Here is a 17,883-nt window from a genome sequence, read left to right as displayed (position 1 = left end):
GAAAGTAAAAGTACTGCCATATATGGTTGGTACTATCCCCACAACCCTAGCTGGGTTTAGCATCTCCCGATCACTTTTGTCCCGATTATTACTGTTCCCTTAAAATCCTCTTGTAGTTGGAACAGAAGTGACCGTTAGAGAGATATTAACATAAAATAATCATTTAAACTTTCTTTTTCGCTTGAAATATTTTTAAAACAAAAATAAATTTAGAAAACAAGTAAAATCAAAACTATCGAATAAAGCATTTATTTCCATTTCCAAACAATCTACAATAATGTTGTATCAAGAATATGCATGTATGGATGCTGAGGCTAATTTGTCTGAGTTGTTTCGCATGACTTGCAACAGAAATGTGCTACAATTTCAATTTTTACCACAGATAAACTAGGTATTTGTTGTAATGTATAAAATAAAGGTTAAAACATGACACGCACTAATGAGTTTTATTTTTGATGTATTTAGCTGTTTTATTAGCCTTCAGGGCTAAATAAAAAATACGTGCCTCAGAATCGGGTTTGGCATTTTGTTCAGAGGAAACCTATTTCTTCCAAAATATAGGAAAAAACTAGAAGTAACTGGACAAATTGTTAAAAACTAAACGAAATGGTTGGAACTAAAAGTAACCATTATGTTGTTTACCGAAAATTCTTATTGCTAAATAATTCAAATAATTTATTATTAAAACCCAATTTAAAAGTTTTCATTATAATATCAGAAAATTTAAAATTTTTCACACCAACAATTTCAAAAAAAATCGCTTTTTTATAATATTTGTTTTAGTTTTATGCAGGATTTTAAAATTTATGTTTCATATTAAAGAGTTTTGAGTATTCATAATTAACACTATTTAATCGTAAAGCTTTATAAGCCATTTATAATAATGAATTCAATAAGTGATTTCTAGTAGTGTAGGTGGTTAGTATACTTGGATATTCTTCTTCACTCCGAACTTGCATATTCCTTTTCGCATAGGACTTCGATCGTAGTTTTCCATCTCACTCTATTTGTGGCCAGATATTATGCCACTCTCCATGTTTTTTTTTCCGATTGTTTTTAATTCTTTTACAATCGACCTGCTCAAACTATTTTTAGGTCTTCCTCTTTTTCTATTGCCCTGTGGGTTCCTATCAAAAACTTGTTTTACTTTAAATTTTTCAGGTTTACGTAGAACATGACCAATCTACTATGTGGTTAGTATGTGATTTATCAATTTAATTGATTCATTAAACCATGTTTAAAATAAGCAAACATTTTCTTCTTCTGGTAACTACTTTAAGTTTAAAATGAAATAGCAACTGCTTTATTGCAAACATAAATATAGACTGAATGGGGTCGTACTGCCCATACACCTGAAATTGTGATCGTCAAAGCTACTATCTAATATGGAGGGGTGAGACTTCCTCGAAAGTTTGGCGCTTGATCTCATATTCACTCGAAATTTAACGCGCATTGAAGCATTTAATATAGTTTTAAAACATATTTCTTGTAATTTGTTTCATTCTTATTATTGTGAATAAATTGTTTTAATAAAACTTATTAAATGATCAGACTGAAGACCTAAAAACGTGTCACTATTCATGATAAATTAGTAGAGAAAACAACATTTCCTCCTAATGCAAATGATTACAACTTCGGATCGCTCCCAATGAATGATGAAATCCAGAAAGTGCCCTCGAAAAGGGAGAAAAAATAAGAAGAAGCAAAAGAAATTTGAACTTTGCATTTACAGATTTTTGGAACAAAATTGCACAATTGCTGAAGATAAATTATTTTGATGTGACTAATCAAAGTAAAGCACCCTAATTTTACTGTAGTGTATTTTATGTATGACACTGTTTTGGACTAAACGTGTATTTTATTTTGTGGCTGTGGTACCTGTTACACTTTAAAACGCTTTTATAGCTACAAGGATTGAATGCCATTTATCCGAAAAAGAAAACTAATTTCATTCAGTTAATTTAAATCATGAAAAAAAAAAGGATTTATAATATTTTAAAACCTGCCACTATTATTGTAAACATAACTTTCTTATTTAAGGTTTTTTTTTTTTTTTTTTTTTTTTTTTTTTTTTTTTTTTTTTTTTTTTAAGGTTTCAATACTTCTAAGTTTCAACAGGGAGAAAGAATAAATATTTAAAATAATTTAAAATAATTTTGTTGGTTTGTAAAACAAATGAAATTTTAGTCTTTAATAAAAGTATTTTGAAATTCAGCTGGCTAATTATTTAAATTTGCAGTTTTACAGCTTTAAAAATTCAAACAAGTTAGACATATCTTATAAAAAAGTAAGTTTCTACAAATTATTATTTTTTTTGGACTAGAATTTGGATTATTGTCATTTCAAGATGATTCAATTGAATCTATTAAAATTACAGGAGAATTATGTATTTGAAACTTCCTTCTATAGTTTGACAAAAGAAGCAATTACTGATGAAGGTATAATCTTAAAAACTTCAGGTTGATAAATCAAGATCTTTACTAGTGAATAAATGTAAAAATATGCATTATTCTTCATATGATATATATACGAGTAATATCTTTATATAATAGTGAGGATAGAAATTAATAAACTAGGTGGACCGTGTAACACCTCACGTTTCTGAAATTTACCTTCGTAAGTATTAAAGAAAACAGCTTTAGGTTGAGCTATATAAGCCTGAAGTGTAAAATTTCGCATCTTACGTTGATAAATTAATACTTCTAAAAATATATACTTGAAGTTACGAAATAGTAACCTAAGGTAGAACATGAAACACTTTACATTATTAAAAAGTATCCTTTTCAAAGGTCAAAAAATATACTTGAGGGTGATTAGTAATAACTGGAAGTGTATAATAACACAACTTAGGTAGATAAATAAATATCTCTACAAGCATAAAAATATGAGGGTCATTCAAATGAAACCTGGTCAGTACGTCCAACTTTACATCAGGCGTAATGGGCCGCCACGTAACTGCGTGTATGGTGGCACCATCTATTGGTAGAGAGACTGGCTCATGCGCATAATTTGACGTTGCATAGGGACAGTGTGGTTGAAAGGTGAAGAAAAGGCGGTTACACAAGTTATCGTCCACTACGGAACATGCAGGCGGGTAAGGAGGAGCAACGAGGAGAGATTTGATTTTCAGCGGCGGAGGAAAGTGGAGGCCGTGAAATGTATCGATGGATGAAAGCTGTGTACGGTGAAAACAGTCTGAGTCTTACAAGTGTTGTGGAATGGCCTAAAAGATTCCTTGAAGGCGGCGTGAGTTACTAGAAGACGATACTCGTCCTGGACAGGTTCATCGTATCATCACACCGGAAATGATTGCGGAAGTGAATGATTTAGTCTTGGACAACCGCAGAATTACAGTGGATAAGATCCGTCGGCTACTAGGTATTAGCGTGGGCACCAATCTCACCGTAATGCCACAGCACTTGAACTTTCGAAAAATTTGTTCGCAGTGGGTTCCCCACCAACTGACAGCCGAACAGCGCAATACTCGAATGGCGCTGTCTTTGAGTAATCTGCAACGTTATCATGAGGAGGAATGCGGCTTTCTGTCGCATATTGTCACTGGTGATAAATCATGGTGTCACCACTTTGAACCGGAAAGTGAGCGTCAGCACTGGCAGTGGAAACGTGCGACTTCTCCACCTCCAAAAAAATCCAAGACCGTGCACACCAGTTCTGGTAAAGTCATGATGTCCTTCTTTTTTGACCGCAAGGGCCCACTGCTTGGCGTGTTCCTGGAACTGGGAACCACCATCAATGCCTAGTGTTATCAAGCCACTTTACAGAACTTTAAACGAGCCATCAAGTTAAAACGGCCAGGCATGTTGCCCAATGGCGTTATTCTCCCGCATAATAATGCCCGCCCACACACGGTCAATGCGGTGAAGATGATATTACAGCAGTTTCAGTGAGAAACGCCGGAACATCCACCGTACAGTTCATCCCTTTCTCCGTGTGGCTTTCATGTTTTTGGACCTCTAAAACAAGCTATTCGCGGAAGACGATTTACAACGGACGACGACGTTTGTGACGGGTCCAGGCCTAGATCCGTCGGCAGTCTACTATCTTCTTCGAAGATGAAATCAACTGGCTAGTGTCGCAATGGGATAAATGTGCCAACAGTTTTGGCTACTATTTTTGAGTATGTGTACTATATATAACTACATTTGTGATTTAATAAAATCATTACAGTTACTTTGCACTAGTGACCGGGTTTCATTTGAATGCTCCTCTTATATACTTGAGGTAGAAATATAATAACCGGAGATAGAACATAATACACCTCACGTTAGTAAAAAATTGCCTTTCCAACTGTTGTTTTTGCACCTGAGGAAGATTTATAATAACCTGAGGTGTTAAATGAAACACCTTAGGTTGTTGAATAAATACTTCCACAAGTGTAAAAATATACTTCAGGTTGATAAGTAATAACCTAAAATTGAAAACGAAACACCTTAAAGTAGTAAATATCTACCTCTCCACAACAGATGTATAATGAAACACATGAGGTTGATACAAATATACCTCTGGAGGTATATTTGAGGTTAATTTTGAGATATTCATTTGCACCCTTCGCAACCTAACGACGTACTTAAATAACAACCTCTTTTAAACCTTTAAAAATTCCTCATTTGCACCTAAAAAATGCTTCGATTTTTCTGTACTTTCCCGTATTAATTTGGTAAATGTTGTGAAACGCTCCTCTTACTTTTGTCCTTATTAACACAACTCGGATATCAAAGTAATTTGTAATTAATTTAAATACAGGAGTAAAATCCTATTTCGAAAGACTTTTTCAATGATAATAATCAGAATTTACGTTATGAACAAGTGAAAACGACGAAAAAATTTCAATAGCAGCCTAATTGAACGAAAACAGACGATAAAGAGATTCGATTCTCAGTGATTCTTAAAATTTTTCAGGTACTCTAGACCAGAGATGCCAAAGTTCATTGTGACGTCCGTTTAGTCAAATGATTAATCTTTATACCTTTTTATCTATGAAAATCACCAATGACCGCTTATATAGGCGATCTCAACTCTCGAATACGTGGGGAGAAGACCGTTTCCATGCCTTTGGCCCCTCCCTCCCCTCTACTCTTTCTAGTAGTATAGAAATGTATATTTTTTCCTTTTCTTAATATTTTCCGTTTTAATTAATAGAAGTATTATTTAAAATTTCCATTATGCTTTCCTTTAAAACTATATTTAATGTAGTTTTCAGTTGCATATAGTTTCCCAACTTAAAAGATTTTAATCTATATGAAAATCAAGACAGAAAGCAACTTACTTACTTCTTCTATGACTCTCCGCACGCTACTGGTGAAAGCATGCGAAGTGCTACCATAAAGGTAGAGAGACTCGACGCCACTTGTAGCGCAATTCGATCGCCAATGCTCCGTGATGAGATCGTTTTGTTTGCGAACTTTTTCCGCTCATCTTCTGTGAATTAGCTTGCAGTAAGATTGTAACTTAAAAATAGTTTTCCGAAATACAAAATGAATTTTTCTATCATATCATGCAAATTTCTCTTGTAGACAAAAAATAAGCGAATTATTAAAGTTTTAATTAATTGTATTTTTTCTTTAAATCTAAATTTCTTGAACTCCGAAAAACTAATAGTAGACAAAATTTTGTAATTAAAAGTTGGCTTCATGCCAAAAGCCCAAATCGGGCAATGGCAATATTATTTTAGTTTATGTGGGAAGAATTTTGACGGGTTGGGTAATTTTAAATGCGATGTAGACATATATTGCTAAAGAAATTTTAAGTTGACATAATACAAGTAATGTGTATATAAAAGAAGAACACTTTTTTTACAAAACACGTATCAGATTTCATTTAACTTATTCAATAAGCATGAGGATGATGAAGAATGAGTCATAATCGGAATCTTTCATAAAAAAACCTACGAATTTCTCTATTAACATCAATATAAGATAAATTTGTTTTACTATAAAAATGGTTTGTATGTTACCTATTTAAACTTACCTTCTCATTTTCTGAAACTTAAATATATCTATTTCTTTAACTTAGCTAAGACAGATGATGAGATTTTAAGTTTATACTTGATGTTGTGTTATTTAACATAAGCGATGTGTAATTTGTGTTAATAGTGCTGATAGAAATATTGATCTGTTTTCAAGCACTTAAAAATATTCCGATTTATTTCATTTGAGAAAAAAAAATTCCATTTTATTAACTATAATAACAAAATGAACATCTTTTTTGCACCATCATTGCTCACCGTTTAAAAGTAATTCATTTATTTCTTGAATTCAAGTAAACACCTTTTCTATTTTCTCCTGTGATTTAGAGTAACTGTAATTAGATTAAAGTTGTGTAAATCTATTCAATTAGAGATGCTCAACCTATATAACAAAATATAACAGCGACAAAATATGGCTCTTGCTTACAACCAAAACTAATATATAAAATTGTTTTTCAGACTAATTTCAATAAATATTTAATGGGAAGCAAATTATAATATTACAACTCTCAAATGTAGAGTTTTATAAAATGTCAAAATATTTAAATCTTTTGACATGTTTATTTATTTTTTAGTTAAATTTTCTTTAACCAAAGCATGTTCAGAACTAATATATTTCAAAATTAGAGTTGTAATATATCAAAGGTGGAAATTAAGAAAATTCAGCAGCTAGTTCACTAGATCAGTGGCTAAAATATTATATATTCTAAAAAAAATAAAAATTTCTTTTTGTTTATGGACCATCATTTTAAGTTTTTCCAGTTTTTCATGTGTCATTTACCTATATATTAGATTTTTTTAAACCTATTTATAATATTGACAAAAAAACTTAAACTCTGATATACTTCCATTAAGAATAAAACTTAAATATTAAAATTTCTTGTGAAAAAAAGTTTTATCTCTAAAAGTATAAAGTGTGCGTTCTATCCCTTTATCACTAAATAATAAATATCTTTTTTTAGTGCTTTATTTATGGAATTTTTTTCTATGTCCACACTGCTTGAGGCATTTTCTAGGTTAAAAAATAAAATTTAAATCTTTAGTAAAATTGACCAATGCTAATACTAAAAGCATGTTAAATTCTATTTGTTTAGGTATTTATCTTAATTTTTGCAAAAATAAAATTTTAAATTATTGCCTCAAAAATGTATTTAAAAGCTTAAACGCTGCTATTTTTAAAAAAAAAGTTCAAATCTGCCATATTTCGTGATATTTATTACTCAGTGATTGCAGGAACTACCTTTTCCTGAAAAGGAACATAGTTGATTATTTCACAAACACTGTGTTTATTCAGTCACATTTGTTTTTAAATATTTCAATTTTATTATAGTTTAAAATATTTGTGATTAACGCCATATGATTCAGAATTTTCTCTGTCAACAATGTTTGAAAGTTATTTTGTGCTTAACTAGGTCCAAGATTGATATTTAAAGAGATAAAGAGTTTTTTTTTTTAACTATGATTTAATAATTATGAGCTAATTAATCTCTTTAGTAGTTATGCAAATGTGTGAACCTCTCTTGTGAAGAAATCATTTAAAAAGTGCACAAACAAGATCTTGCTACATTTTGAATACCGTGTTGTAAAATCGAATAAATGTTTTATTTCTCCTATCTTGTCTGATTTGTTATGCCATCTCTTTGATAGTAGAACTCAATTTTTTATGGTACTTAACCAGAAATCTCACTAAAAGTTAAAAGGCTGGGTGCTTTTTCAAAAACAAAGGCACTTTCAGTTTCAAAGGGCGTTAATCTTGCAAAATATTCTAATTATATCTAGCTAGATTTACGCACTTCAAAACATAATTTAAAAACACTCCAATAAGTGTGAGAAATAATAGTATTTTAAGTTATTTAGCCTAAAAATTATTTGTACTAGTTATGGTAATCTGAAGTTCCTGCTGCTGCTATATCTTTTCTTAAAATAAAAAGAGCATTTTTTTAACAAACTCAAAGCTGTATGCAATGCATTTACCTCTGTGAATGGGTAATTAGGGTAGGCCACCCTTCGAAAAATGCTTAGGGAGAACACTGACCTGTATACTTCGCTGGCGCGATTAATTTTAAATTCATCTGTCTCATTTTTTGTTTATTCAATTAAAAAATAATTAAATGTACTATTTTTTCATAGGCAACCTTATCTGTATTACCGAAATTAAGTACCTTTTTTAACTAACAAACGGAGTTTCTCATTACTCAAATACAGCTTTTATATTGTACTGTCATTAGATTTAAAAAATAAAATGAACTTTTTAGAAATCTAATATGAGCTATAATGAAACAAGATATGGTATAAGCATAGCTGGTCGTTGAACGCTATAGAATGTAGCTATATCTGATTTTTTCTTACGAGTCGATTTACTTTAATGATAATTAAGATTGTGGTGAATAAATTGATTGATAAATTTATAAGTGATTGTTTTAATCATGATTTACTTGCACTCTATTTAGCTTTTTACTTAGAAGTCATAGCACTATACTGTTTTATCTAAAATCATGGAGACAATGACTTTATTTTGTGTGTGTTTTTTTTTTTTTTGTCTGATCATGAAATCAAAAGAGCTGTAAAATGGTCAAAAGAGCTGTAAAACATTTTTCATTATTATTTTATATCATTGCATTCTAATAATTTATTATTTTGCTTTTAGAAGTGAATATGTCATTTCAATTCCGTGATGGGCATTGTGCCCGTAGTGATGATCTTCATCGTCATATATTACGGAGTCATCTAGCATACCTGAACCAAGAAGAAACTCCTTCTAAACTGCAACACAGACACAATCTGGAGAACTTAATCTCCGAGTATTTGAGTACTGTTTCACATAGAGCAAAGTTCACATTTGCGGAAGTCTTCAACATATTGAATAACAGCATAGAAAATAACTTTGATTTCAGTGCTTACAAAGCAGCTTCTGCATTTGAAGCATTGGAAAAATATGCTACAAATTTAATTAGCCACCCTTGGAGGAAAGAATATAAAACTATAAAGGTATGTTCTCTTTATTTGAAATAAAACAAAACTACAAAAAGCTAGTGTTACTATCAAACTTGAATATTTAATATTTTCTTTATTAAACTATGTATCTCAAAGGGTAAGTCCCCGGAAAGTTTATAATTTAGCCTTGCAACGACTGTTTAAGTCTCTCTTTTTGTATGACTCGCTATAAGATACATCAAGAATCAGGATGCAGGAATCAAGATTCAGGATGCTCCCATATCATAAGTTTTGTGGGGACATTATTGATATCTCTGCCATACAGAAATTATATTAATAAAATGAAAGGAAAGTGAATCTGAATAAAAACTTTTAAAACCATTTGAAAAGTGAAATAAAAGGGATTTAAATTGTGTATTATTATTTATTAAAATGCATTTTTAATAAAAACTTCCAGACTCGTGTAAAAAATATATAAATATCTAGGGCATGTAGGAGATTCTCTGAATTATTTCAAATGTTTTTGTTTTACTAATTGAAACTTGAAGTTTAGTGTCAATTTTATTGTGAAACATTTAACAAGCCTGCAGATTCGATTAAGATCCCACCCATAGTTTCATGCAAATATTGGCCTGCGATCAAAACCAAATAAGTCACCATCTCATATCCAGAGTTGGATATATAGACGCATGTCGTGCAGGTTTATACCTGCGAAAATTCTTAGATTTTGCGGGTATTTTTTTTTTAAATTGCACTTCAAGATTCAAATTTGAGTGATTTAAAAGCCAAATACCGTGATTAATATTCACGCAGTTAAATAACTACACATTGTGATTCCCATTTGCACGAGTTTAAAAAAAGGGGGGGAAACAATATTGCAATTTGTATTCATGTTTTTTAAAAATCAATCAATCTTTTCAAATGGGCAATGTTTATTTTATGATATTAAACTGCCCATCAATATTTTTTTATTTTACTCTGATTGATTATATATTTTTAACAATAGTTTTTTTTTTTTTTAAATAAAATTTAATATTAAATACCATCGGCGTCATAAAAGAAAAATCTTTGATTCACAGGGAATTTGAAAATGTCTTCTCACTGGACATCCATTGGACTATTACATATTATTTAAATAGTAGACTAGAATGATGGGATAATTTGATCAATTCAGCATTTCACGAACAAGGGCATTGCTTTTGTAACTCACATGCGGAATTCACCTTTCCATGAGTTTTCTTGAAAATATAAACCATTTAAGAAATTCTTTATAAAATTGTTAATTTGATCATTTCTGATTTCTTTTTCAATATAAAATTAATGCATATTTTTCTGCTTTTAGCTATATAGTGGATTCTACAAACATTCTGTTGAATCACAGCTATTAGGAGGAAGCTCAATGTTTCATCTGTTAGGTTACCAATTTACTGAAAAAGGAGTCCTTTTCCTTGATGAGCCTGTTGATCCTGATAAAGTAGCCAGAGTAGCACTTGATTGTTTGATAGCATATGTGGAATGTCAGGTATATAAATTTACGCTTATCTATTTAGTGATTAAATTTCTGTTTTATATCCATAGATAAATATGAATGCATATAAAATAGAAGCAGTCATTAAGATATCGATATTTTGTTAGGGTTAGACTTTCTTTACTTATATAATATGGCCGCAGAGCTCCCATGGGCAGTGCTGTAGTCTGAAAATGTATTTGGGAGAACTCATTTTTTTATTGGGTATTTGTCATAGTGACTGATTTTTGTAGGGGCAATAAACATCCAGTTTAAATTACTTGACCAGCTTTAATTAAAGAAAAGCAGATGTTTATTTTTCAAAAAAAAAAAAAGAGTTTTCTGCCAGTTAGCATTATTTTTTATCTTTAGTGTATTCATCACTACATAATTTAATTAACTATATAAATTTCTATGAAATATTACTTAATGAATACACAATCTTCATTAGCACTTGAAAAATACTATACACTACTTATTTCTTAAACACATTGGCTTAATAGCAAGAACCTATAAAATATACAAATGCATGTGCACGAAAAGGGATCCAGGGATTTTATTAAGAGTTTAACAGTAAAAGAAGTTTGCATTTAAAATAACTTATGTTACCTTAAATGTGTCTTGAATAAAGAGTGAGTAAACTCCACAAGCCCCTCTTTTTTTTATTGGATGAACATAATTTTTTACTCTTAGATTGGTTTCATTGCTTAACAGATTATAAAATATGTAAGACAGAGTTATGAAAAAAAATAATGTCATTTAATATTACAAATTTTTCAAACCTCATAAAATTATTTAAAAGCAATTTTATATGATGATTTTGCATTATATTTTTTTAAAAAGGACTATTCTCATTGCATCTGTTAACAGATAAGCCCAAAAATAGGCCAAATCAGATTTTAAAGCTGACTTGCACTTTCGAATCCGATTAGTACAATTGGCACTTCTATCAGAGTGAAAAAATAATAATTCCCAGAACTAATCAGAAATTCTTTTTTAACTTCATAACATAAATATACAAATAAATGATTTTCATACTGAGTCGTTAGTTTAGCAACCGCTACTGTCCTCCTTCCAATCAGCTGAGACCGATGACGGTTCTTTACTGCAAACTAGTGCAATAAAGATCAATCTTGTCCTCTTTTGCAACTTAACTTCTACATGAAATGGTGGATCTTATTGATTGACGAAGGCCATTAGGGAGGCAAGAAAAAGTAGCTGCTAGTGTACGATAAGAATAGGACCCTTTTTTTATTACCTTCTGAAGCTAATGTTTCCTAAGTAAATTTTAAGTTATTTCTTATGCTAAAAGCTAACGCCAATATCTTATTTTGTAAGCTGGATGTTTAAATTCTATTTAATGTTTGACCATGTACATAAAGAAATATGTAACCTGTAAAAATGTTGAATGTGTTCAGATTGAATCAAGATTCAATTTATTAATAAATACAGAAGTCTTTTAGTAGCATTTTTTATTTCGATGTCATTAGTTTTCCTTTAAAGATTTATATATTTGAATCATTAATGCTATGGTAAGTGTCATTTCTAAGTCTTTGTATGTCGTGCCTACTAGCTAGAGTAAAATCTTTACGGTCTTAATTTTTAATTATGAGCATAACGGCCGGTTTTAACCTTTTTCCAAAAATAGATAAACCATTTCTTACAATCTTGACTTGGGATGCTGTATGCTACTTTTTTTAAGGGCTAATTTTTTAAGAAAGGTGAAGCAACAGGTGAAATCCACCTCTTATTTATTATTAAAGTTACCTGAATTTAATCATTTATTTCATTTTTTTATATTAAAGCTCGTATAATTTTTATTTTTACATATATTTATATGTTTCAATGTATGACCAATATTTGAATTTTATCTGTCTTTATGTACTGATTTTTTAATTGCAGAATTTATGATTTGCGTAAGTGATTTTGGTTATTCTAGTTCGATACAATTTTTGATTTGACTGGTATGCAATTATTAGCTCTTAAAATTTCTGAAAAGGTCCTTTCTTTCACCATCTTGGATTGTATATTAAATTTTTCATTATCTCAGTTACTTTTTGATCTTAACAATTGAAAACTGTAATTTGTACTCACCTAAAACTGCTATATGATGTCAATTTAACCATCATAAGTAATTGATGTCATTCCAAAGTTACTGATTTTTAAATTCATAGATATTGTTGAAAATACAATATGTAAAAGTTTTTTAGAGATCGATTTATTTTTATTATTATTACTATTGTTATTGTAATAACAATATATTGTAATGTTGTACTGAAGATTATTCTTTTGTGGGAGCACAAGTAATTTAAAAGTATATGAAAAATATAAATACAATTAAGGCACATTAGCACACAACATGTTTTAAGTTACATCATTTGTTAGACATAAGTATAGGTGTACAACAATATATCAGCATGATCTGAATGTGACAACAAAACATCCACAAATTTTTCTCAAAGCTATTTAAAGTTTTATTCTGTCTCTTCCTTAAGACACTATATATATTATATTCTAAATTCTATCAATTGATGGTCATCTGATGTGCAAAATATTAAGTCCACAGTTATTCAACAAGCACTCTATAAATTAGCAATCTTTGGTGGAGGTGACAAATAATTTCTTGAAAACTATCTGAGCATTGTATCTGACAGCAATATTGCAAACTTTGTAAAAAAAAATATGTTAACCAACTGGAAGTTTCACATCTTGTAGAATAATTCCTAGGCATCTAGTCTGTTAAATTTGTGTCATATTTAATACTATTATAGTAAATGAGTCTGCTCAGTTCCATTTTGCACTGTTGTCTGTAAATCTGTTTGCATTTAGAATTATGACATTCTTTTTCTTTTGTGCCAATATATTGAGTGTTTTATTCCCATTTTGCAGTGCAAAAGATGGATGTCATGATGAAAAATTTATACTGAAAAAGGAGCAAATTTTCTCATCTACTACCACAACATACTATCCCAATAATTTGTAGTTTTTTTTTCCACAAAAAAAGCTCATTTGAAGGTCTTGTGGAAGTAAAAAAAATTATCAGTAGTCCCACTGTGTCTAAAGTTTAGGTGTGGTTCCACGTAGAGCCCTATATTTTCCCCAAGTTGTAATTCAGTTGGCCATTTTTCAATTTGCAGAAATAAAAAGAGCCATTCAAAACTTTTTTTTTCTATTTTAAAACTGATTTTTGTTTTGATACTGATTTTTTATTTTCCAAACTAATCTCTATTTTGATTTACATAGTAATAACTGTTCACTAACAGCTCTTTCTTATCCAGGATTGTAGCAAAAATAGCTATTTATAATCAGCCCATAAATTGTTGCAAACACAGTAACAGAGATGATTGTGCTTCAGAAAAAGCCCGGATTTTTCGCTAGCCCCGATTAAAAAAAATTTGTGAAAATCTAAGGTCCAGAAACAAGAAATTATCAATCATATTTATGTATAAAAATTCTTGTATGTTTTATTTAAAAATGTAAGAACTAGAATTTATACTTGGCATCTCTTTCTTATCTAAATAATTTTTCTGGTAAAATAATAAATGTGATTAAAAACGAAATAAAACTTATGCTGTTAATTTATTTAGAATTTCGTGTTGTGAAAATATATACCCCGACCGGCCTGTGTAGGGGTTAGGGAACTGCTCTTGCATCAGAAAGGTTCTGGGTTCGAATCCAGAGCAAGGCATGGATGTTCTTTTCTTCTCTGTACTATCTGTCCTTACTGTAGGAGCAACGTTGGCCCACTTAATATGGTGCCCCTGAAAGAGAGGCCAACAAAACTGCCCTGTAAATGCCTGAATTGACGGATGTTAACACAGGTGGGCATTAGAAAAAATGTTGTGAAAATATCAATGATTGAAATTTATAAAGACATAATTTTCATTAATGATTTTACTCAAGAAATTTTCAGGATTTTTGAGTTTGTCTTACAATTACTCCTGCAGTAACAAATTCATAATTCAATAAGACCTCAATGAAGCTACTTTGAACTTAGAATCTAAAACACCAATTTTTAACAGAAACTGTTACATGGCATATTTTTAACATAGTGGTCTCCAATTTCTGTTTTACAAATCATCTTCATTTAGTAATTTTGCGAAATCAAAAACAGGTAGCGAACTTCTGGAATGAACATTTTTCTTATGGGTGATAAAATGGCCACTTTTGGCTGTTTTAGGAATTTCTTTGATTATTTATTTTACTAATCAACTTAAAGGCATGAAATTTGGATGCAGTATACTTGAAAACATTTCAAAAACAACTTAAAAAATGGAAAGAAAACAATAAAAATTATCCCAATAGCATTTAATATGAACAAACTTTTAATAATATGGTATCATTTGACTGCTCTGTATTTGCCTTTTAAAAAAAGTGAGATATAAAAGCCTTGGTTTATCGGATCAAAAAAAAAAAAACTTAATAATTTTTCATTTTTCAATGGATTTTTTCTCATAAATGTTGTACAAAATAAGTAGTATTTATATTGTTTTTTTGTTTTTTTTAATTAGCATATGTTATCAGTAGAAAATATTTTATAAAACAAATTTTTTCTTTCAACAGTTGATGCTGCAAATATGTGAGCGTTTGAAATCTTTTAAGTGTACATGGCAGGAAATCAACCAAGTTCGACAAGACTATGTTTGTGGAATTGATGAAACTGTACGCATTTTACACCAGCTGAAAAGAAATGTGGTGGAGCAACAGAAGCAAGAGAGGTGGCTAAGGGAGCAGGAAAATGATTCTCTTAGTGATAGGCCATTTCTTAAACCTGAACCTTCAAACTATCAAAAGACAGGTATATTAGTTGATGTATCTAATACCTGGCCCAGTACTAGCTCTTTTCCTAGTTATAACCATAGTTCTGTGATTTTGCAACCCACCGTAGTTAACGAATCACGTACTGCTAAAACTAACAAAGGAATTTTGCATACCCATTCAAAATTGCCTTCTTGGAGTGAAGGAGTCTCATCTCAAATAACTGATTACCCTAGTAGAAGCTATGTATCAAAATTTGAGGAAATGCATGGAGATGGCTATGCTGGTCACAGCTTTGATAGCCATTTGCAACCAAATTATTTTTTAGGCAAATGCAGTAATTCAGATTCTAGGTTTACAAATTCAGATTTAACTCCGGAAAGCTGGAGTGATTCCTGGGATGCACTGCAAACACCTTCATCGGGTCAAAGCAGGCATGATACTTACCTCAGCAGCGGTCATGATCGGACTGGCTATACCACACTAGTGCCAAATGTAAAAGAAACTCCTCAGTTTGGTCACATATATCCATCTCACCCCATTGTTCCCTTAGGATTACCTGCTTATTCTGTACCTCATGAATTTGGTGTTCATCCTAGGCAGTGTCCATGTAGAATGTGTTCAACTAAGCAATTATCTCCCTTGTCCCATAAATACCCTCTCAGTAGGGATGCGGATGATCATGATTTTGAGCCTTACGTGCGATCCGATTCTACGGAAGATCCTAGTGAAATTTGCTCCTCCCTTTTAAAAATGTCTGTTGAAAGTCCTAGTGTGAAAACCAAACATTTCCCTCTAACATCTCCGTTTTCTCCATATCAGACTAATTCCAACCCAAGTAATAATGTTGTGCTTAGATCTAATGGTGGAAATAAACCGCAACAAGATAACTGCAAAAGAGGTAGCTATTATGATAATGTACCATCACCGTTTGACATTGATCTAAACAATTCTTTTGGGCAGAGCTTACCGCCAAAATGTGATTACCAGTTGAATGGGTCAACGTCTCCTAGTGTCACTCATCCAACTAGCACCCGAAACCAAGTAACTACTACCACAACTAGTGATTCTAGCAGTCTGCATTCAAAACCGGTGTTGAAGAAGAGTTTCTCTAATGGGGTACCTTGTCCAGAACAAATTCAAAGTGGAGCCCATGCATCAACCAGTTCTGACTCAAAATGTACTAAATCCAATCAGGCTGGATCAGTGAAGGATTCTAAAAATTGCAAAAAGTGGTCCTGTTCATCCTGTACATTCTATAACCCTTCTGACCTGAGTATTTGTAACATGTGCGGCCGAAGTAAAAATCCTGGTCCCGAAATTGCTCCGTTAGTGAGTGGGGGCAGAGAGTGCCCCCAATGTACTTTAGTTAATAAAAAAGACACTGAAAACTGTATTGCATGTGGCTCCAGTTTGAAAGATTCCCCAACCTATATATGAGCTTATTCTAACTATATTTAAAATATTATCTATGTTTTATTATGCAGCTGTGATATCTTGTGGCATAATAATAAAATTGAACAAAATGACATATATTTTATTCAAATGCCTACTTGTATTAATGACTCTTTATGAAATTATCTATCAGACTTTTATTTCGTGAAAATGTTTGAGAGAATTTATTTGTGTGTGTGTGTGTTTACTGTTGTAGATAAGTATTTGAACACAAATTATTTAATTAAAATGCTATAGGTAATATTAATTTTAATATATTTAATAATATCTTAATTAAATATAAAAATATTTAAAGAATACATCATATAATAATTAAAGTTTTATATATATATATATATAGTAATTTAATCAAAACATGTACAGATTCAAATTTTTTTTTTATTGATACAGGGATTTGATAAAAATTTTCTCAGCCTGTTATTATTTTTTTAAAGCATATCGGTGAATATTTTTTCCACTAATGTTTAACTTAAGCCTCTGATTTTTTTTTATTTTTAACTTAGAACTTTGTTAATTATCTGGTTATAACTAAAGTAAATTATAATGCTAACATAGCATTATCTCTCTCTCATTTTATTGATGGATTTGAAATTGTTTCTCTTTTATTATAAATATATTTATGTTCATAAACTAATAAATATATTCATGATAATTCAGTAAAATTAGAAATGTAAAGTTATATAAATTTTGATTAATATTTAAAATTAAAATTCACATTTTATTATTATAATGAAGTGTTGCTTCATTATCTAATATGTCGTAACTTCCGTAAAAGTAGCGTTCATTTTTAATAAATTTTTTAAGCATACAAAAAAAAAAAAATTTTTNGTAACTTCCGTAAAAGTAGCGTTCATTTTTAATAAATTTTTTAAACATAAAAAAAAAAAAAAATTTTTTTTTTTTTTTTTTTGATAGACTCAAAATAAATTTTATAGTAAATATAAGTTTTTCAGTATATGAACATGTTTCTATAAAACTACATTAGTTGAAGATTATTTTTCCTTTTTTTATAAAAAAAAAATGTTTCTCTATAATGTATGAATTACTTGACAATTTATTTTCATAATATCAAATATAAAGATAGCTATTATCAAATTTAACCCGATTCAGGCTTAATGAAAAATTTATATTAACTATCTTTATTTTATTTATTTTTAAATAAACATTTATGAGTGTATTTAAAACTCAACAAGGTTTCAAAATTATCTGGATGTTATTTTTGTTTGTTTCCTGGTATTGTTAT

At 30.3% G+C, this 17,883-nt stretch overlaps 1 protein-coding gene across 1 annotated transcript; it reads left to right on the top strand.

Annotated features, from left to right (window-relative positions):
* Positions 1-5,642: 5,642 nt before the first annotated feature.
* On the top strand, positions 5,643-16,725 carry LOC107456229 (PUB and ZnF_RBZ domain-containing protein tamozhennic). The gene is made up of 4 exons (XM_016074052.3): positions 5,643-5,961; positions 8,634-8,974; positions 10,263-10,442; positions 14,991-16,725. Exons 2-4 carry the CDS (start codon positions 8,642-8,644, stop codon positions 16,623-16,625), a joined length of 2,148 nt encoding a protein of 715 aa, XP_015929538.1. The 5' UTR covers positions 5,643-5,961; positions 8,634-8,641; the 3' UTR covers positions 16,626-16,725.
* The last annotated feature ends 1,158 nt before the right edge of the window (positions 16,726-17,883 follow it).

This window comes from Parasteatoda tepidariorum, chromosome 6 (assembly GCF_043381705.1).
Source record: "Parasteatoda tepidariorum isolate YZ-2023 chromosome 6, CAS_Ptep_4.0, whole genome shotgun sequence".
Classification (NCBI taxonomy): domain Eukaryota; kingdom Metazoa; phylum Arthropoda; class Arachnida; order Araneae; family Theridiidae; genus Parasteatoda; species Parasteatoda tepidariorum.
The sequence above is the reverse complement of the archived record's forward strand: the minus strand, read 5'-3'. Positions and strand labels throughout refer to the sequence as shown.